Below are 21,943 nucleotides of genomic sequence, written 5' to 3'. Positions count from 1 at the left end.
GCAGAACCCATCAATCACTAGCGAGCATTTGTTGCATTTCCGTCTAGCTGTTTTAACGTATGTTTTTAATGAATGTATTAAATAACCTGAGAATAAAAGAGGGAGAATTAGAAAAAGAAAGTTCATGCTCGGGGAAAAGACTTGTGTGTTGATAATGGCAAAATGTGACAAAGTGCAGTCTTCAAATAAATTAAATCATAAAGACATAAACGTCTTTAAGTCCCACAAAATGAAAATAAGAAACAAGCACGTTCTCTGTTAATTACTTCCTTTTGATGCCCCCTATTTCCGCAATGGCTTGAACTTCTTTCATTGGCATTTTATCATTGCCAATTTCATGAAAATTCAGTAAAGATTTGTCCAACACTTGGTAGACTTCACCTTTGCACTCATCGCACGTTTGGTTCAGCAATGCTAATTCAGGAGGCTAAAAAAAAAGGATACTGCAAAAAAAAGCACGCTAACGACATTCCGAGGCATGGAACACTACTCTCGCGCCGTCTATGATTCGGAGGACATTAAATTAGGTTTCTAATTTGCATTTTAAGGCAACATTTTCATAATGTATGCATGCATTGATGCAGAAACGGCCTTTCTTCTCTGTATTGCCTCGATGCATGATTTATGTGGGTCTAAGGACCACAAATTGAAGCATTTTACATATGCTCAGGTAAATTAATTCCAACATTCACGTCCCTTACAGCAGCAACAACTCATTTAGCGAATCTGGATAAAACTGACATTTAAATACACTTAGATGGTCAAATGAACTAACCCCTTGCATGTTGAGTGAGACATTAGAATACAAATGAAGATGGAAATCTGAGTTCCATCACAAGTCGAGCGTAGCGAAACCGAGACGAGGATCAGATTTAAATCAGAACCATCGGCTCCAATGCTTCAGATGCTTTTGCAGTTCTTGGACGGACTGGTGGAGCCTAAAGGCCGGTAAAGAAGCAAGCACGGCAGGTCAGCATCCATACCTACTTCCCCTCGGACGTACCGCTGGTTCACACAAACCGAGGGCTGCCTTTTGGGATACGATCACAAGGTGGTGTTCAGGAGGAAACCGGGACCCAAACTTAGAGAAATCTCATGGATCTCCTTGTAGATCCATGAGAGAGAGAAGGATGAGCTGAAGGGTGATCTTGTTTTGCCATGTCAACGTTGCTGAATCTTTAAAAAATATTGAAATCATACACTTTCAGTTTCACAGGAGTCATTATGCATTATTCCCTTCCTGCTGCGATGGTGGTTGTACTTTTATGATGCTGGACGCTGTTGAAGTGAAGATACACAGCCGCTTGCGACATCTAACGTTACTTAAAGACCACTGAGAGGTATGAAACAGACGAGAGGTCACACACACAGTCACAAAAGGATGAAGAGGGACCCCTCTCTCTCGTTCTCTCACAATGCGCTGAAGGGTTTAGCCTGAATCTTCCACACACACACACACACACACACACACTCAGACACACACATTTCACATTATCCTGGGAAAGTGCCGGGGCATGCACATCCCTGGAGATTACTGTGAATAATTGATTTCCAAACGGGGAGAAGTTTGCTTCCTGCACACTCCCTCCTCCCATCTCCACACAGAGGAGAGTCTTGAGGAGGTGATTCAACAGTTCACTCATACTTGCAACACTTTGGGAAAGTTAGAGAAAGCCTAATTTGTACGCGTCCCTTAGGAGGAAACAAAATATTGCCAGGTTTTGTTGAGAAAATTCAATTTTTGAACATATTTTGGTGTAAATGTTTAAAGGGAACATGCTCTCTGCTTAATGACATGAAAAATAAGCCTTTTTTAAAGGCTTTTCGCCGGGATATTTTCTGCCCTCAGGAACACTGGTGCAATCAACATTTTCACCACTGTCACAGCTAATCACATTTCACCTCACGCACACTCAACTTGGAGTTTGCTTAACTTCTTTCAAAAGGGCTGAATTCCCCCAGTGGTTTCAGCGCCTTCAGGGTTATCCTTCATTTCTGGGTCATGAGAGCCGAAAAAACAGACTCAGGCGTTTTTTGATGTGTCGTTTCCTGCAGAAGAAGGTGTGTAAACACTCAGGATGCAGACACGACGAGGCTTTCTTACCCTACTTTGCAACAACTTTAATGTTTTGGGAGATTGGCTTTAACGTCCTTGAGGGAGACCAAGCTTGGAAGCTGCCATCGTCATATATCCCTTAAACCTCCGGTGGGGCTTAAGGCAGTAAAGTCTAGGGACACTTCTCTCAGTCCTGGGTGTTTTTTTTTGTGTTATTCCGGCGCCTCTAGCGGGTGGCGACGCGGTCAGTCTGACATCGCGGGGATTTGTGGTAGAAGCTGGAGGCGAAACGCGCGACAGCTTTTTGAAGGACGAAGTCTCCTCGTTGGGTATCGGCGGGCCTCAGTACTTTGGCTCTGTTAAGGACCAACGGCCACCCAAATGATTTAAAACCTGATTGATGCGCCCCTTGGTGCACCATTAACTTTCATATCATGGCTTGGGGAAGGGGGGGGGGGTTATGACCACATACTGGCCAGAAGCTTTAGGGGTTCCTGATTTTGATGAATAGTGGCCCACGTGATAAATGCACTGTATTATCTTTGCATTCAAAGCGGCTGCCCCCCCCCCCTCCTAGTTGGCTGAAACCTTGGTCCAATAACTGATAATTAGTGAAAAGGTTGATCAAACAGTGGAACCTTCAATTATTTTTTGGTTTGAGCGGTGGAAACCTTAGTCAAACATGACTCGGCCCCCTTACGTGAAGCTGCACACAGTCACACCCCCAGGCAGTAACTTATTTCCCAACACTGCTGCCAAGAACTAGAACGTCAGTATGGAGCTTATCACAGAAGTCAGGTATGCTACTTGTCAATCCGCCACCTTTCCTTCCTGCCCGCCCATCCTGGGTTTTTATTTTGGGGGACGAACCCGCCCACATCTGCTTTTCCATCTTTTTTCTTCCCCCTCTGAATAACGGGGTCTTGTCTGCTTCCAAATCCAATCTTTTCTCCTCCTACACCCCCTCCCTTGCGGATGCTCCCCAAAAATAACGACGCAGCACTTCAAACGGGCATCCTCTTCCTCTACAAAAAATAAAAACATCAACTGGGGTCCAGCCCGAGGCCGCGCAGCAAGGAGGCGAGGAAGCGAAGAGAGGGTGCTATCGCGGCTGCAGGAGAAAATTCGAAATCACTCGGGGAGCTCATGTTTGGACGTGCAGTGCGGCTTATGTTGATCCCGAGGCGGATTCAGCGAAAGGCGCCCGCTGGCATATCCGTAATGCCCCTCAAAACTCCGCATTTAAGAATGGCGTCACCGGGCCAGTCGTGTTCGGTGAAGGGCACGGGCTTTGCATTTTGAGTTGGCCAAATGAATTTCAGCCCGGTCCTCCGAGCACAGAAGTTGATACCGTTGGCTTTGCCTCTTTTTCAAGAGGAAGTCCTTCGACATTGATGCAAGCGTTTGACTTTTAGTATTTTATTCTGACACCGTATCTCCACACTTGAAAAGGACTTCAAAGGACTTCAATGCTTACCAATACTTGGTAAGGTTTAGGAAAATATAGTGGTTTGGTCTAAAATGAGTATACTCGTTACGTACCTTACCTCTGTGCGCCACGACTTTGTTCTTTGTGTTACATCTCTTGACCTTTATCGGAAGGCGGCCCCGCTAAGAGCTCACCATTACGAGGGATAGATAAGGCATAACATTCGGTAGCTGTAAGTCTGAGCAGACCAGTAAATGGCGGCTTTTGTCAGCATTTCAGACTGCAGGAACATCCGTTCTCGTCATGCAGACGTTTGGGAAACGCATCACCTAACATCGTTACCTAGTTCAAGTGCCGGTCTCTGCTGCGGGGATGTGAAAGGACCCCATTTGTCTCTCCGGTTTGTCCCGTATAGAAAGGGAATCAATCCCCCCTCCCCCCTCCCCCCCTTTTGGTCTGCAGCTCTGTCTGGCTCCATGCTTATAATCCGGGAGCAGCTCAATGGGCTCTCAGTAGGGGCCATTATTCACTCTCGCTATTCTCCTTGCTCGTCAATAGCCGAGGACGTAGACAGAACCACGGGGGCAAAGAGGAGGCATCACAACAAGCCTTCATCTTATGGCATCTTTACTTTTCAGAGAAGTGACAGACAAAATGTCTTCATATTTTACTCACATTGCACATTGCTTTGTTTATTTATTTATTTTTGTCATCCAGGCAGTTTTGGCAGTTGGAATACGGTAAATCTTTCAAACGGAAAACTTCTGGCAGGTAGCCTGACGCGTAATTACCATATTTTTCTCTTTTTCTCCCGTGTTTGGAAGCCAGAGTGCAAACATGGGCTCTTCTCTGTGCTTTGTCCTCGTTAATATCTCTCCAAGTCTTCTCCCTTTACTTATCTGAGGATGAAATTGGGGCAAAGGATGAAGAAACGGGTATGACATGTCATGTTTTTCCAATTACTGTCATTTGGGTTGAGAATGATATTCTACAAAATGTCAACTCAGATCACTAATAGAAATTGGAGGGTCCCGAGTTTTAACCTCATCTTACCCCTTAGTTATGTGTGGTAACAGCAGCTGTTTTCTCTTGATGCTAAAGAGCGTTACATAAAACGTTTTCTGCTCTCAAATCAACACGTCTCTGGTCTTTAATGGCACCAACATATTCGACCTAGAATGTCCCCTGTCAAGCCATCTACATAATAGCGGGAGGGAATGTGTGAATAAAGCTAAAAAAAAAACATGAAAACAACTGATCTTGTCTTCACACAAATGTGTAAATACATTTATCTTCAAATAAATCTTGAAAAAAATGTTACGATGACAAAGTAAAAAAAAAAACCTGTGTAAAAAAACCCACATAAAATGATCCATCAGCTGAGACGTATCAGCTTTACGTCATAGTTCGGGTCGTACTGTTGACTCTCATCAACCTAATTGTCACCTGCAGCAAAATCAGCGGCTATGATTAAAAACACCCAAACCCGCCCAAATTTTTATTCTCTGCTCCCGGATGCCCCTCTCAAGTTGTTGTACGTTTTGGTTTTGATTAGTCTGATTGGAGGTGCTGAATGTGATATTCCTTGATCACTGAAAGGTGCTGTGAACATGCCGAAACCCTTTGGTTTCACATCTGAGGGAAAAAAAAAACTCTCTTAAACTAGAGAAGTGGGAGCTGGATATGAGCACTTGAACACAAAGTACGTTTTAAGCTTGAAGTCTTGGAAGGAGAAACCTTTGAGCAGATGAACGCAGCGAGGCTTCAGCCAGAGAAAGCGTAGCGAATGAGAGAAACCGAGGGCTTAATGAGAGAAAGATTGGACTCCTGAATCCGCAGTGCAATCATTTGGCTTCAGAACGTTTGGATAATGCCACTGAACTGTTTGGGGAAATATGCATTTTCTTTTCTTTTTTTTCAGTTTTGGAACGTATAAAAGAACATGTCCAGGACCCCTTTCAGCTAATCGAGACTTGCACCTTGTCGAGTTAACATTGAATTTCACCTTTTTTAGATTTACTAGAGAGCGAGTACAAAATAGTCATCGCTGGATTAAAAAATACATATATATCCAGAACCTGAGAGACCTTTGCCAACAGCAGGGGAATCATTCAACATTTTCACCGACAAAAGAGCCATGTGATGTATCTGAGTCTGCAGATACCGGACCCTGAAAGTGTTCTGACCTTCAAAGTGTCCTCCTGTTGAGAGCGCTTTTGGCGTTTTTTGCTTAAACAAAAATGGGCCACATCTCACCAGGGGGCTGCTGGTTTTTTAGCAGTCGATAGTTTTATGTGTGTAGAATGTTAAAGTTATTAAAGTTTAAGTATATTAAAGAGGTTACATAAGCAATTTAGTGATTGCAGATGATAAAGCTAATGAGGTTAGCCGCATGGGTTCGCTAGCCAGTTTCCCTTCAGCCCAAACGTAAAGCTGCTTTTCTCATACATGAAAGAACCGTACTGTTCATTTGGATTGAATGATGAATGCAAATCCAACAGTCAGCCTCCAACAGTCAACTGTCAAATAACAGGCTCTTTAGCCTCTAAATGTTATATTGTGTTTACCAGGACCTTTCTTTGCCCACGGTTATGAGTTTTGTTGTGTGCAGCAGGTTCTTATTTAGTGAAAACAGCTGCCAGCTGCAGCTGAAGACGAAGCAGAGAGGGGAGTTAAAGTGAAGTGTGATAATAATAAATCACATTGAGTTATTCTAAACACAGAGACCCATCAAATGACATCTGGCAGCGAGGTAGTGGATGGAAGAATCAAACCGCATGACTGGACCTGAAACTGTAATGAAATAATGCATGAAAATAAATAACCCCCTTGACTTATAGACTTCTTTAAAAAAGATTTCAGGGAAAGTGAAAAAAAAACCCAGCTCATGGTTATCAAAATTTCAAGTGGTTCCATTCGACATGTACCATCATTTGAAATGTACACATAACAGTTCATTTGAAAGGGTCCTTTTGTAAAGCGACTGGAGATGATGTGAGAGAGCAAGGCAGACTTTCTTTTCTTTTTTCTCTCCCACACAGCATGTCTCATCTCATTCTAAATCAGCAGGAAGACGCAGTTTTGCGTCACAGCAAAACTTGCAGCGCCTGCAGCTTCATGGACTGTGATCCGAGCAAGTGGCGTTGAACTGAGTTTCACAGTAGATCACCTGGAGCTTCCAGTGACTAACTGGAAACGTGAGAGTTATGGAAGAGAAAGGAGAGGAAAAACCGGAGGGCAGGTTTTGAAAAAGGGGGTGTGCGTTTTTGTGTCGCCTACACCCATATGTGCAGACGTATGTGCGTGAGTGACGGGGGGGGGGGGGGGGGGGGAGGAAGACTGTCTAAATAGCGGAGCTTCTCTCCACTGAAGCACTCCTTCATTCCCCCACCCGAGGATGGAGGAGCTGGATGGCGAGCGGGCGATGGTCTGTCTTTGAAGTGACGGACACGCGCGCACCGGGCACCTCTCCTCACGCTTTCCTAGAGACACCTTTAGACACGGTTTCTTCAGTCTTCGAATCTCTTTTGCGTGGATTATGTGCGGGCGGGCGGCGGGGACGGAGTGCGTCGAAGTGAGCGCGCGTATCCAACAAGTGGATGCGTGAGGCTGCTCGCAGCAAACAGACGCTGGGACTGAAAAACTCATAACCAACCAAATGCATCGACGAGCTACAAAACAAGCGTACCGATTAGTCGGTATCTAACCTGCAGATGTGGAGCTTGTCTTGGTTGGTGGTGATGTGTTATTTAATCTGGTGATTTCGTGTCAGGACATTTTGCAGGAGGAAAAAAAAAAAAACCCACACAACTACAGCGAGGTAAGACATCATTTGAGATCCTCAATCAATTGACCAAAAGCAAGGTTTCAGCGGACAAGCTGCGGCATCTCCCCCCACCCCTCCCTCTCTCCCTCCCTCCCACCTCACCCCTGTACCCACATCCATGGGCTCGCTTTCCCGTGCCATCGGCGGCCGTTCGGGGAAGTTGGGAACCTCTCTTCATAGACGTTTCTGTATGACTAGGAACGCAGGTGGCAACCAAAGGTTGCAGTCATGCCGATGCACCCAGTGACCTCCACGCTGATGTACCGGGGCATCTGCACCATCCCGGACATCCTCTCCTACAGCGCCCCGGTGAACCTGCCCGAAGACGAAGTTGAAGGTGAGATGTGACCCGCTCGTTTTTTTGTTTTTTTGTTTTGTATTCACGACAAAAGCCCGTGCAGTGCCGGTGTCTGCGGTCGTGCTCGGCTGCCACCGTTCAGAACCTTGGACAGCGCCGTGAGATCCAGAGAGAGAGAGATAGAGAGAGAGAGAGAGAGAGAGAGAGACGTGGACAAGAGATATTTACTGCTTCAATATAAGGTTGATTTTTGTTGTTGAAAAAATGGTCTCTTTTCCATTTTTATAGAATTTGTGACCTTTTACAGCGCTGTGGTGGCACCTGTCTGCCTAAATAATCCCCATCCAAAAAGCAACCATTCTCAGCAGACTTGTTTTCTCTTCTTCTCAGTATCCTGAGAATAATAATGCTTGTAATGTGAAGCTGCAACATCCGCACATTGTCCTCCAGCGGACACAATGTTCGAGTCCCGGAGCGAGAGAAAGTTCTTGTATTATTGCCACGTCTTCTGTGACATCCCCCCCCTCCCCGCACAGTGATTGGATCGCCGCGACCCGCGTCTCTGTCACCGTAATAATAATAAGAAAACGTTGTTAGGGAAACAATGTGGAAACCACATCGGATTCGACCGTACGGTACGCATTTCGTAGCGAGATCACATGTCTGCCAGAGTGCTGCATTTCTGAATAGATTCTCATTTTAGTGCATTACAGGCACGCCGGGCCTTGTGGGAAACCATCAGTGGATGCTGGTGCAGAAATTAAACTGTAACTTCAACCAGGGATTTACACACTCCTTTGTCTGCCTTACAATTGGTAGGGAGATTAAGTGCAAAGGTTGATCAGAATTTAACTCATTGAGCAGAAGAGGCCAAATGTAAATAGGCTTTTTAGCTCCCGAAAAGGTGAACAGTATCTGTTACGTGACACCTGTTTGAGAACAAAGCACCGGACAAAAGACAGAAGCAGCAGAAATAACCGGGCTGCTTCAAGGTGCCATTGTGCCTTCCCCATTTTTTTTTCTGTGCCTTTTTTTTGTTCTTTCTTTGACGGCCATCGAACTGAGCCCGTGATGAAAAGAGTCAAGTGTCATCGTGTCAGTGCCAAAAAAAACGCTCTCCATGCCAGGCCCACCGTCCTAATCAGCGTACAGAGACTTTGCCTGGATGGAATATACAAGGATGGATAGTCTCATACATCGGTAATTCTTTGACTAACTTGAAGAGACACTTTTAGTTGTTGAGATTGAGGGATCTCGGTTTCCTCCTCACCCTCCCACTGTAATTTGCAGTCATCCTCGGGTGCAATAAACAAACGCTGCTTCGCTCCGACTTCACTTGGTCGAATCCGCTCAGGCGGCCTTGCTGCAGTCGCTGTGGCGTACGGGTTGCGGAAGAGGCCGTTTTTTTTAAGATTTAAGATTGAATGTTGTTGCCGTCGTCAAGCGTGTAGCTGCGGGTCCTAGCCTTCTCCCCCCCCCCCAGATAGCAGGAGATGGGAACAAAGCTAATGAAACAGGGCTAACTGGGTTGTTGAATAATAGCTATGGAAAGTGATTTTGGATACTTTACGTCGATGGTTTCTGACATATATTTTAGAAGCCTTCTGGGAGGAATCCTGCCTTCACGTTTATCGTGAAGATGGAGGATGGAGTGTTACAAAAGATCAGATGACGTCATGATGCATTTTTACTCCACACAAATGTCACGTTCAATGATACTTTCACCTCTTTGTTGTACGTATTTATTTCTTCTATTATTTACCAAGTTCCCCAAAAAATACTAATCAGCTCTAAAATGGTTGAATACATTGGATTTTATATGCTTCGTGATGTTGACAGTCCTCTATAATCCCAAATAACTTTCCTATGAATGTATAATGTTTACTTTTGTACCGCATTTACCAAATGGTTAAGAAATGTGAAAGAATTATCTCTTTAATTCTTTTCATTTAAGTTCAGAAAAAGAGACGGAAAGAAAAATCAGAGCAATTTTGCACATATACCACCAGTGGGATCTCTAAGAGCCAGAACCATTAGGAATATTGAAGATACATTCAAGGTAAATACTTTTCAAATCAGAACATCATTTGTTCAATCTTAAGCGTCAGTCTGTTGTCTCATCAGCGCTGGCATCTGTCGAGAGCACGGATGGGAATTGACCCGCTTGTGTCACATTCATCCGCCTGGCCGTCAGGTGGAAACCAAATGGCCCATTAATGGATAGCTGTGTGCGATTCATGCATCGGGACAGCGGGCTCAAAAACCCACCGGCACGCACAGCCACGGACCCAATTTTCAATTACTGGGCTGGACACCCCGGGGGGATTGGACCAGTGGCACCATGCTCTGCAGCCGAGATGGCTGTCAAAGCTGTAATTGGAACCAAATGCTACTTTTGAGATGCTCTGTAAGCCTGTGCGTGTATTTGTGTCAGGTCCAAAGTGTGTGTGTGTGTGTGTGTGTGTGTGTGTGTGTGTGTGTGACAATGCGAGCATAAATTGAACCTTCAATATTGGCCTCTGCATTCTCCATTTCCCCTCCTACGCAAGAGGGACGGGAAAAAAATAAAAAGGACTGTTGGTCATATTACCGCTGCTTGATATGGTTTGGACCTCCTCCACCACTAAAACACACACACACACACACACACACACACACACACACACACGCACAGACACGCAAACAGCTCTGTTTGAATATCACTGCAGGTGGAATTAAGTGGGAAGCCTTTTCCACACCGCCGTTGGAATGGGCTTCAGTCCCCGGGCTGTGCTTAAAGTGTTTGTAGCTTCTTGTAAAACAAGCACCACAAGTCTCCCGGAGACACAAAGACGGGATCAGAATCAGAATCTTTCCCACGCGGTCGTGATCGCGCGCATTTTATTGGTTCATATCGCGACGCTCCCTGTTCCTGGAGTCCATCCGTCTTCACCGGTTCGTTTAACATGTGAGGCCCCCACACGTTCCATGTTAGGAGAAGGGGGCTTCCCTCTTCTCCAGAGCCGACACCCGTTGGGTTCGCGATTGGGTTAAAGGATCCAATGCTGACGCCGCTTTAAGGCGGAGATCGGTTTGTTAGAATTAGACTTTGGAAAAAAAACACGCTGCCCGCGAGGCCGTCTCTCTCCGCGTTTCTGCTCCACTCCTACAGCAGCTACCGCACACAGGAACATTGACTCATCCCACTTCCCCCCCCCCCCCTCCGAGGTGGAGGGTTGACTTCCATTCCTTTGGAAACACTCACATGAATACAAATGAATGATATTTAAAGACGCCCGGCATCTTCTTGGCAAGGCTGCAATTATGCACGTAAGGTATTGCTGGTGCAGAATCAGTGGGCGTTGTGGGGGTGAGCTTCCAAAGGGTCAACTGCGACCGTTTTTTAAAAACATGATTTTTGATATTTCCACTAGTGTGGACTGTGCAAATGATCCAGAGTTGTTTGTTTACCAAAGACCAACCACTAAAGTCTGCAAAATATTCAGAGGTCATTGTCAGAACTTGACTCGGTGTTGTTGTTTTATGTGTAAGATGCATGTGTGAATAACTACTTTGTTTTGAGGCGGTGGCTGAAAAGTCTCAGAGGCTTTCCTTAATTGTCATCAGATAAAAAAAAGATGACATTTTTGGACATTACAGATCAGCTGCAGCGAGGACACCCCGTTGAAGCACTGCGCTGAATGAGAAATGATAAATTTCACTCGGTGCGTTTTCTTCCCGCTTTACCTGTCGTTTGATCCGAATCTCCAAGCTTTGAATGTCTCTCTCGGGTCGGGTCCCCTGCTTCGAAGGAGAAGGACGACACAGACGCTGATAAAGGGGTCGTTTCTTGTGGGGATGAATGGACTCTTGGTCTATCTGTGCTCTTGTGAGAAACGGATATTTTCTTCTTTTTTTAAAGTGTGGTTTTGCGGACTGCTTCCAGTGTGCAGTTTGTTACGATATCAACACCTCGACCTTCATCTATAAATAATGATACTGTGGGAACAAACCCACTGAAAGGCGATGTTTCTTCATTACGTCGCGTAAATGTGATCTTTGCACTTTGCAGCGGATATTCGTGGTGAAATTAGCATTGCGGCAGCTCGGCCTTCTATAGTCTCCAGTCTGTGACCACGTGATCCCTCCAGAGCCAACAGTGACTCTCTGCTCTTGGTCCGATTCTAAAGGACGAATAAGCAGAGCTTCAACTTCACCCGTGTTGAAAGTTTGTTAATTGGATTAGTTCGACACTGGAGACGGAGGAATGACCTTCCGTTACCTTCAGTCATCGGGGCGAAGTGGTCCCTCCAGCCTGAGAGGAGGCACCAGACCTTCCCTCGACTCTGACAACCCGGAGCAAAGCCAAGGAACCAGCAATCAGACACGTACCAGACGGCATGAGCTTGTGCTACTTCCTTCAGCTCTCGGTTTGGAGAAGAAAAAAAAAAAAAGAGAAGAACTTTCAAACCAGAAGGGTTTCATTTCGAGAATTTGTCTCGCGCTGGAGGAGAGTTGAATGGAAAGATTGATGGCACATTACGCTGGTTCACAGGGTGGGTGTCTGTCTTCCAGCATATTTTCATACTGGTCGAGAAGGCTTCTTTTTGAAATGATAATTCACAGCTTTAGTGCGCTGGGCTGTTTCGAGGCTTCCCGAGAAGTTGCCCGGCAACCGGAGAGGATTCCAGCGAGAGACGCTGCCCGGGCCAGGAAACCATAATCCTCCTTAAAACCTTTGTCTTTACACGCTGTACCGTTAATCAATGCATTGCAGATTTAGTTGCAGTTAGACAGAGGCGGGCATGCTGTTACTCCCGCTTTCTCGTCTTTGTAGCTAATAAGCTAAGCTAATTAGCAGCTCCCGATATCATCTCATCCACTGCTCGGCTGGAAAGAAAATACATTTTTTTTTCATTTACAGTAAAACACCAGTAAAAATGTGTTATTTCTATATTTGTAACAGAAAAATCTGCTCAAAGGTTGAAGAGGGAGTTTCATATCATCCATTGGGATTTCAACAGACACCCACTCACGTAGTTTCTCTTTTAGATTCTCAGTCCATCAGTTACTGTAATCCGGCACGATATGCTACCTCTGCCAATAGGCCGTTGATGGATAACATGTGCGGCGGAGTGGCGGAGGGTGTCATGAAGTGCTGTGATTACGGCTGTCGGGCTTGTTACAGTTAAGTCATTTATTCCCACTTTGATTGATTGCCGCGGTGGAGTGGATCCAGCAGGCTTTATTACCGGTGAAATCCACCGCGGTGAGAAATGGAAAGGTGAGGTATACTTTCTCCCGTTGCTAATATTTCCTCCGCTTTGATGAACAACACTGCAAAGTGCACCAGACAATAAGCAAACCCGAGCAGAGGAAACACCAGTAAAGCAGTGGGACCTGACAAGGGAGAGTTGGGACGAGCTGAAACGCAGAGCGGAGGCTTTCGCTTAGTTCGGGGTGCTTTGCACGACGCGCCTTTTCGGGCCTCGCGGGTAGCGCCCCCCCCCTCTCCCCCTCCCCGGCACGCTATCGGCCCGGGATGAGGAGAACCTGCGGCTTTGAAAAGGCATAACAGCGAGGGAGAAAGAGTAAAGGCAAACAGAGGAAAGATGGAAATGAGCCACAGAGACGAGAAAGAGTTTCCTGGCCTTCCACCGACTTCCACCATTCGGGGTCGAGTGGGGTTTATCAAGTCGTCTCCGGGGATTGAGGATAAAGCAGGTCAGCTTTTTTTGTGGCAGCGTTGCACCTGCGAGGTTTAAGCGCTTTGGAGGAAGGTTTCTATTAAAACCAGAGATGAGCTTTTCCTTAAGACACAGACGAGCCTTGTTAGAAGCCTGTAATGGTAATATTCAAAATCTTCCGGGTGCAAAAGTCGGCCAGTATCGAGCTAAAAGGAGGATTAAGGTTGCTATGGGTGTTTAAAAGTAGTTGCCTCAGGTTCACACGCACACACACACACACGGTGTTTTTCTCACACTGATAAGGTCTTACATAAAGAGGTTTTCGCCGATAAGGGGCAAAGCTTTGCTCCAGGCATGCCTCGAAAATCCAAGTGAACGTTTCCCATGTGATGCAATCAATTCTGTGAGTTACAGGAGAGTTCATTTCGCCCTTTTTTTAAACCAAAAAATCTTTGAAGGAGGGCCCACAAGCACCTCCTCCCCCCGCATCAGAACAAACGCCGCGTGCAAGAGTTGAAGATGCGAAAGCAGCATCTCGTTAAAAATAAACTGCACCATTAAAGTAAAATCTGAGTGAAGTTCGATGTAATTTTTCAATGAAGAAGAAAATATACAATTGAAAAAGTTTGACATATGATTTAAACAACAATACTTTCCATTCCATTCTTTCATCAATTGCTCGGTCAGATATGTTCAAACCAACCGCTTGTGTTTTGATTCATAACTTTCTCCAAAAGAGTTTTGATTGGCTGAATTCATCTGCGTTACTTAACAATTTGAGGAAAACTGAAAAAACAACATCTTAACTGTCTTTTTTTAAAATTATTCGTGCTCAGTATTAAGATTAATTTATTTCAAAGCTGCATAACTAACTGGTGGTGAAATGCTGCCAAAGGACAGACTCATTCAAGCCGATATCAGAGCTGCTCAGTTAACTCGAACAACGTTTGGATTTTGGCCGCATGGGCAGTTTGTAAATTGCACCAGCGTGTCAGCGTGGGGCTGTGTGTGTATTTGTGTGCATCCATTTCTGGGTTCACCCAGGAAATTGAAAACGGGAGAATACGGTTGCCTTTCCGAGAACTTTTTAGGCGGATAACCTCTCAAAGGGATGGTCTCCTATCCGGGTGGCAGGTGGTCAAAGGATGATGAGTCAGCCTCTCCTGATTAATTGGAGTGCTTTTGCATCGGAGATTTGTCAGTCCGTTCTTGTAATACTCGGTTTTTCCCGACATGAAGTGCTTTTGCTTAATATATTTAAAATGGGTCCACATATATTCCAGCCTTACGGATCCATTTCTCTCTGCGCCCGATGATGCATTCAGAATATTCCGCGCTGATTCAGCGCTAAAGCGTTGTGTAAATGCTCTTAGACAGAGTGCACAATGATCCCCCCCCCCCTTCAACAAATTGTACCCGGATTTCCCCTCCACACAATACCAACTCTTTCTGTGAAGTATAAACCGCTCACTAGTCAGGATGTTTTTACTTCAGCCCGGCCCTCGATCAATAAATAAAGCTTTCAGGGGAGAGACGGAGAATTTACTGAAACTGCGTTGGCACAAAGTTCAACGTTTTTTTTTGCCTCCTTTGTGGCACCAGCGTGTTTGTCTGTCTCTTTTTTTTTTTTTTTTTTTCCTCCTTGGAAAACCCCTCTTTCTAAAGCAAACAGATGGAGCGGAACCCTCGGATGGATACTGAGGCAAACACTAGAATCTCATCCAGCTGGAGGCTCCCGATGACTCAACCTGAGACGTTCTGTTGGGAAACGTCTTTTTTAATTAAGGTCCCCGTGGCACGGTTTTAATTCTGTGCTTGAGTACAACAAACCAGACTTAAAATAACCTCTTTCCCTGATCCTTATCATACAGGGAAGATCTATCTACACAGCAAAATGGACAAACTCAAATTAACACTATCGGAGTTCATTTGAACACTTTTACACTCCACACTGTCAATGTAACACTTTTTAAAGTGTTGTCATTTTAAAACTGTTAATTTTAAGTCTTATATAGTTGAAATTTAACAATTCTCAAGCATAGGTAGAGAGTTAAATTGACTCTGTGAGATTCAATTTTAACTCTAAGCTGGTGTTTATTTTGTCCCAATCTTGTCAGTGTTAAATCAACACTCAATTTAACTCGGAATAAGTGTCAAAATAAATCTGCTCAGTGTTGAATAAGACGTCATTTAGCTGATGCTTTTATCAAAAGCAACTTATGTTGCATTTTAAACACATGGAGTTTACATTTTAGCCCAGGGAGCAATTCAGGGTCAGGTGTATTGCTCAAACATGGGTAAGCCAGGGTTGGAACCAACAACCCTGTGGTTCGTGGCACACCCCTCACCAATCCATGCGCCATATTACATGGAGTTAAGCCTGATACCAAGAAGTGTGACAGTGTACAGTTACATTTCAATCCTATCAAAGAGTTCATTTAACTCTACTAAGAGTTGTAAATGAATCGGATCTTGACTCTGGATCATTAAAAAACTCCAGCTCTTTTGTACAATTGACTCTGTGAGAGTTGAATCTTTTTTGTAGTGTGATTTCAAGACCTCTAAGGATTTTGCTGTGTAACGACATATTTTAAGGCTTCTGATTTCCAACGGATTCGAGAGATCTGCGCGTCGTCTGCGCGCCTGAAGATCCATCTCCTGCTCGGACACGGAGATGTGGCGAGTCTTAAAATTGCCAGTTGTAGATGTCACTGCATTTAAAAAGGAAGGAATTCAGTCCGCCGCCAAGAGTAAACAAGCGGAGGGCGCGAGGGGAAGAGCTCAGTGTGGCTGAAACGAGGAATTAATTGCTGGAAGCCCTCCCGTTGTGATCGTGGCCATGTGTTGGCAGGAGTTAAAACTGTGTGGACGGTAATTGTCTTTGATGGATTTTGTTCAGCTACGGTTTGAGTTTCTGTCGCCGAGGCGCCTCTCTTTGAGTCTTATTTGACTATTTGTAGCTGCTTTGTGTTTTTTTTTTCTTGTCCCTTTGTAGTCTCTTTGCAGCCGATCCACGTTCGTTGGATTCCTTTTGTTATTTTTGTTTCCCCTTTGTGGTCTCTGGTAAGTTTCACATTCTGTGGGTGAAGGTGGGTCACTGGTATTTTGGGCCAGGTACATTTCAGTAATCCATCCATCTGTATACAAAAGCCAGAGAGACCCACGGCTTTTGTATTATTATTACTTAGTGTTCACCATCCACACAAAATGTTGTTTTCTTATTTAAAATCAGCCGCATATGTTAGTATGCTTTCATTTTTGATTTGAACAATTTGAGTCAGTAATCGTTTGGGATTATACAACTTTCATTTGTCTTCCTTTCTACAAAAAACACATGTAGAAATAGGCAATGCAGATTCTTGCAAGAATATTTTTGGCACATTTTAGATTTTTTACAAAGTAAGGCTATTCATTTATAGTGAATAAGTGCTCTGTTATTAGCCAAAACAAGACAAAGAGTTCTTGCTTTGTCGTTTTTTTTTACTGGTGGAATTTGCTCCCCTGAGCTGCCAACCCTCATGTAACTATGACTCAAGCATTGATGTGGCATAACAAATGTGTCTTTGGTGCGTGGAACATTTCCCACTTTCACACCCTGCTCAGCTACTCAGTGTGTGTGTGTGGTTTTTTTGCAGAGATCCGCGAGGCCTTTAAAGTCTTCGACCGCGATGGGAACGGGTTCATCTCAAAGCAGGAGCTGGGGATGGCCATGCGCTCCCTGGGCTACATGCCCAACGAGGTGGAGCTGGAAGTCATCATCCAGAGGCTGGACATGGACGGTGAGGCCCAACCAACCCGCTCTGCTCTGTATCTGCCCAAGGAGCCGCAATAAACTGTCCCTCTCTCTCTCTCTCTTTTTCAGGCGACGGCCAGGTGGACTTTGAGGAGTTTGTCACTCTTCTGGGCCCAAAGCTGACGGCAGCTGGGTTGCCGGATAAGTTCAACGGCACTGACTTTGACTCCGTTTTTTGGAAGGTGCTCGTTATTCAGCCGCTCATTTTCCCGCCTTTTTCAGCCAGACGATGAGACGGCGTCTGTAGCGCAGAGCCACTTTAAGGCAGAAACGCTTCTAATTGCTGCCGTTTACTGGGCCTCTAATGGGACGATAAACTCAATTTTCATGTAAAAATACAGACACCTTGTGACACTTTGACAGCGGGACGACATTAATGGGGTGGTAGTTGCGGCGTAGCGGCGGGCGAGCGGCTGTCAGGAAGTCAGGCTCCGGGTAGAGGAACAGATGATGGGAGAGCGTGGATCGAGCTAAGTAACGTAGATGAGCCACAGAGCCCAGATCGACATATTGACTGGATTTTATTGTACGTTTTGGTCTCAGTCATTCATTAATTCTTTTTTGTTGATTTCTACTTTTACATAGCGCCAGTGGTGTTGTGTAACTGAGTGCCATTAGTCACTCAAGTTAACTTAAATAGTTAATTAAGCTTTGAGGCAAAATGTTATTTATTACTGAATTGTTTTATATAAAATGATATTTACTTAACAGAAACTTACCAGAATCTATTGCTGTTAATGTAAGCTACCTTCTTAACTACAATTAACCGGTTGATATTAAAGGAGGAATCAAATTAAACATTATGAAGTAGTACCCGAATAGTGCACTTTGGATATCGTGCATACGCTTTGTCGATAGCACAACTCCGTTTATTCATGTGAAGTTTTAAATGCAGGACTTACTGGTAGTTTTTTTTTGGAGGGGGGAGGGGGGTATTTCTCCACTCTTTAAAATAATTTCTTCTTTTTTATTCTTGAAGCCAAACCGCCTCAGAGTCATCCGTATTTTAACATCTACATTTTAACTCAACCTGATCTTTAAAACGACTCTTCCTACTTTCTGTTTATTTGTCATATCTTCTAAAAATATAAACTGCATACAAGCCTTGTTCCACGCGCTGTTTTATTTGAGCTGTTATTTTTCACACCCTTTTTTCTGTGTTGTGTGTACGTGTGCCTACATGCTGTATTGTGTCGGTCGATGTCGTGTCCACCAGCCTGTGTCCCAGTTAATGTTCAGTCATGTGTGTCCACCTCCAGTGTGACATGCAGAAGTTAACGGTGGAAGAGCTGAAGAGGCTCCTCTACGACACCTTCTGCGATCACCTTTCCATGAAAGACATCGAGAACATCATCATGACGGAGGAGAACCACATAGAGAATCCCGGGGAATGCCAGGTGGACATAGACAGTAAGGAAGAACTCACACCCTCACAGGGCTTCTGCGGACGTGATGCTATAAAATGTCAAGTTGGAATTAAGCCGGAGACATTACAGTTAGGTTGGAGGCCTCTTCACCCCGGAAGCTAAGATACGCCTCTCTTGAACTTTTCAAAATGTCATTTTTATCTTGGCTTCGGTCACAGTCAAGGGCTGTTAACTTGATCCTCGCGCTTTGTGGGTGTTTTCCTGTAGAATTTGAATGTGTATACAGACCTTTAATTAAGAAGCACTCAGCGCTGTGTGCAGTGACGGGACGCAACCTTTTGACTTTTGCAGACCGCCTTCACCGGCAAGAGGACAACCTTCTAGGATCTGGCCAAACTGTGTAATCACCACTCCTCCTCAAAATCTCCTCCTCTCCACCGATCCACTTAAATCTCTTTCTTTTTCTTAAAATGATGGATGCGGATTGGAGGCATGTGTTTGTTGAAATCACTTCACTGTGTCACTGCTGATTGCAGGGTGATGGAGAGTTGCTAAAGATGATAATGCTTTTAAACAAATATATTCTGTAAATATCCTAATAAATTAAAGTTTTTAAGTCATAACAGTTGTAGAAAAACCTAATTCTGTAGGTTTAATAATTGATGGAACCATAACCAACCTTTTTCACCGATTTCCATTAAAAAAATGACCCCTAAGCCTTAAAAAAAATACAGAAGAATCAAAAACAAAAGCTTTTCTTTAACATCTCGGACAATAAAAGAGGATATATATACATACATACATATATATATGTATATACATATCAGAAGGCAACGCGAGCATCCTTTAAAATGCTAGCCAGGTGCCAACGCATCTGTTTGTGATTCCAAAACTGCAATCATCATTTAAATCTAGATGCATTAACGCAGCACACAGGTGTGGAAACCATTTTTTTTTTGGCACCATTCCTCCATCATAATTGTGTTAGCGTAATTGTCAGAGCCTTGTGATGAGCTTTTCAATCCTGTATCTTTCAATCATAAAATGACACCTGAATAAACAGACCTTCAGGTAATGCTTTTTCTCTTCTACCCCCCCCCCTCCCCCCCACTTCCCAAACAGCTTCCAGCCCGACGCAGCATGTCAAGCAAACATGCGTCCGCAAGAGCCTGATATGCGCCTTCGCCATCGCTTTCATCATCAGCGTCATGCTCATCGCAGCCAATCAGGTGCTGCGGAGCGGCATGAAATAGGAGCGGCGGTACCTCCGGCCTCGACCGCCACCCGACAGGTGGAAAAGAATGACAGATATCAAAGTACACAAAACAACGACAACAAAAGATCAACAAATGAACAAAGAATACAACCAGAGACTCCGGCGTGACAGAGTCGCGGGACTCCACACGTGCAGGAACTTGACTAAACATACATATCACTCTCCGTAATACGACGTTCAGTGTCCATCCGCCATGTGCATCGGAGCCGCGTCGCATTCAGTGCGGTGGAAAGCGATGCAGAGAAGTGAGAAGTGACTGTCCAGTTGTGTGTACCCGGCCAGTTCATCAGAAACCACAGCAGGAAGGAGCCAGAGGCTGGTGGGCTTTGTAGTAGGGTGCGAGGCCTGGAAGCGCACAGAGCTGTGGGGGCTGGGGGGGGCGCTTAGGTGAAGCGGGTTCGACAGTTGTTGTGTTCCCCACGGATCGGTGGCTGGCTGGACATGCAGTATACACACACTCTCTCTCTCTCTCTCTCTCTCTCTCGCTCCACTGCGGGTCTTGGCGGGCCTTCAGAGAATGACCGTCATCTATGCATGAAATGCATGGATTTAGTCGTCTTGACACGTTTGTGAAAAGTTCTTCTCAATGTATGAATCATTGTGACTGTGTAACAGGTGTTTTCAATTCCTCAATGACAACTGTGAGCAACTGTGGGTTCGGTATCGTGGAATCGGCAATTACAACAGAAGCAACGCATACGACTGCATGAAAAACAAGGGCTGCTTTAGTGTATGATCGTAAAAAAGAAAATTTCAAAAAAGATTTCCTGGGTAGCTAATCTTTGGACCCTTTGCCTCGGCCGGGCGCCTGACGACCACCGACTGCAACCCAGGAGTAACCCAGGAGCAACCCGAGAGCCACCCAGGAGCAACCCAGGAGCAACCCAGGAGCAACCCGAGAGCCACCCGAGAGCCACCCAGGAGCAACCCAGGAGCAACCCAAGAGCAACCCGAGAGCCACCCAGGAGCAACCCAGGAGCAACCCAGGAGCAACCCTGGAGCAACCCGAGAGCCACCCGAGAGCCACCCGAGAGCCACCCAGGAGCAACCCAGGAGCAACCCAGGAGCAACCCGAGAGCCACCCAGGAGCAACCCAAGAGCAACCCAGGAGCAACCCAGGAGCAACCCGAGAGCCACCCGAGAGCCACCCAGGAGCAACCCAAGAGCAACCCGAGAGCAACCCAGGAGCAACCCAGGAGCAACCCAGGAGCAACCTAGGAGCAACCCGAGAGCCACCCAGGAGCCACCCAGGAGCAACCCAAGAGCAACCCGAGAGCAACCCAGGAGCAACCCAGGAGCAACCCAGGAGCAACCTAGGAGTAACCCGAGAGCCACCCAGGAGCCACCCAGGAGCAACCCCCTTCAAGATGTTTGTCTTGCCTCGTTTTTCCTTTGTCTGGATGCGTTGCTATAGAGCAATAAATGTGTGTAAAATAGATGTCTCCCAATGCTTTGGACGGACATGAATCCTGAAGAAAAAAAACAACGATGGACCTGTAAACTGTTGAGGTTAAAAAGGTTTCTAATTGCCTTTTCACATTGAGGTTTTTTTTGCAATACAACTGAGACATTGAGCGAAATGGTCCCCTTGTCCGGACAGATGAGTGAGGGACGTGTTCTCCAGAAGCTTCCCAGTGCGTTGAGCTCGGGCCAAATGGTGCAAACCGTTGCAATAAAACATCACTCTCCGTGAAGCACTGCCTGAATTTGATGAAGTAGAGTCGTGCATGCGTCCGAGTCATTATCCATGTGCACTGTACATAGAAATCAACCAAAGCTTCGAGAGGGGGGGGGATGATGGTCAATTGTACTCCCGATCGGATCAATAGACCTTCATCTGTAAAGATACTTGATGCCTAAAACCAGGTAAAAAAGTTTGTTTGTCTGTCTGTTTGTTTATTGGAACATAAAAAAGATAGAGATAAACGCCCTTCGAAACAAGAGACCGCAATATAGAGATGTAAAGACTTCACATTGTATGAATATCTGTGGAACCTTCCAGTGACAACAAAATGAGACCTTCGCCCGGAGCCAGAGTGGGACGACGATTATCCGGCAATTCATCAAAAGTGTCAGCTCTTTGGGGAACGCACTCAAAACAAAAAAGCCCATTTATCAACGGTTTCCATTTTTGCACTTTAACACGTGCTGCAGCGCACAACGGCAACTCACCGCCATGATTGTCCATCCACTTCCTGTTGCATTTTGAAAAGGGACTTTACCATAGATGTC

At 45.3% G+C, this 21,943-nt stretch overlaps 1 protein-coding gene across 2 annotated transcripts; it reads left to right on the top strand.

The window, feature by feature from the left end:
- Window positions 1–6,812: 6,812 nt before the first annotated feature.
- On the top strand, window positions 6,813–20,488 carry LOC119225380 (calcium-binding protein 7). 2 transcript variants are annotated; one of them, XM_062562527.1, is made up of 6 exons: window positions 6,813–7,305; window positions 7,510–7,648; window positions 16,911–17,054; window positions 17,138–17,250; window positions 18,328–18,478; window positions 18,787–18,879. In XM_062562527.1, exons 2-6 carry the CDS (start codon window positions 7,540–7,542, stop codon window positions 18,837–18,839), a joined length of 570 nt encoding a protein of 189 aa, XP_062418511.1. In that variant the 5' UTR covers window positions 6,813–7,305; window positions 7,510–7,539; the 3' UTR covers window positions 18,840–18,879. The 2 variants fall into 2 exon arrangements, with proteins under 2 accessions (XP_062418511.1, XP_037339090.1); XM_037483193.2 differs by lacking the exon at window positions 18,787–18,879 and adding an exon at window positions 19,558–20,488 and having other exon boundaries at window positions 6,825–7,305.
- Window positions 20,489–21,943: the final 1,455 nt, after the last annotated feature.

The sequence above is a fragment of the Pungitius pungitius genome, chromosome 5 (assembly GCF_949316345.1).
Source record: "Pungitius pungitius chromosome 5, fPunPun2.1, whole genome shotgun sequence".
NCBI lineage: Eukaryota > Metazoa > Chordata > Actinopteri > Perciformes > Gasterosteidae > Pungitius > Pungitius pungitius.
Note: the sequence above shows the minus strand (reverse complement) of the source record. Positions and strands in the feature narration are given on the sequence as shown.

Excerpts from the sequence above, each read along its gene's own strand:
- LOC119225380 (XM_037483193.2), top strand. The coding sequence starts at position 7,540 with ATGCCGATGCACCCAGTGACCTCCACGCTGATGTACCGGGGCATCTGC. Across the intron at positions 17,055-17,137 it reads CCAGAGGCTGGACATGGACG|GCGACGGCCAGGTGGACTTT; the intron begins GTGAGGCCCAAC and ends TCTCTTTTTCAG. Across the intron at positions 18,479-19,557 it reads ATGCCAGGTGGACATAGACA|CTTCCAGCCCGACGCAGCAT; the intron begins GTAAGGAAGAAC and ends CTTCCCAAACAG.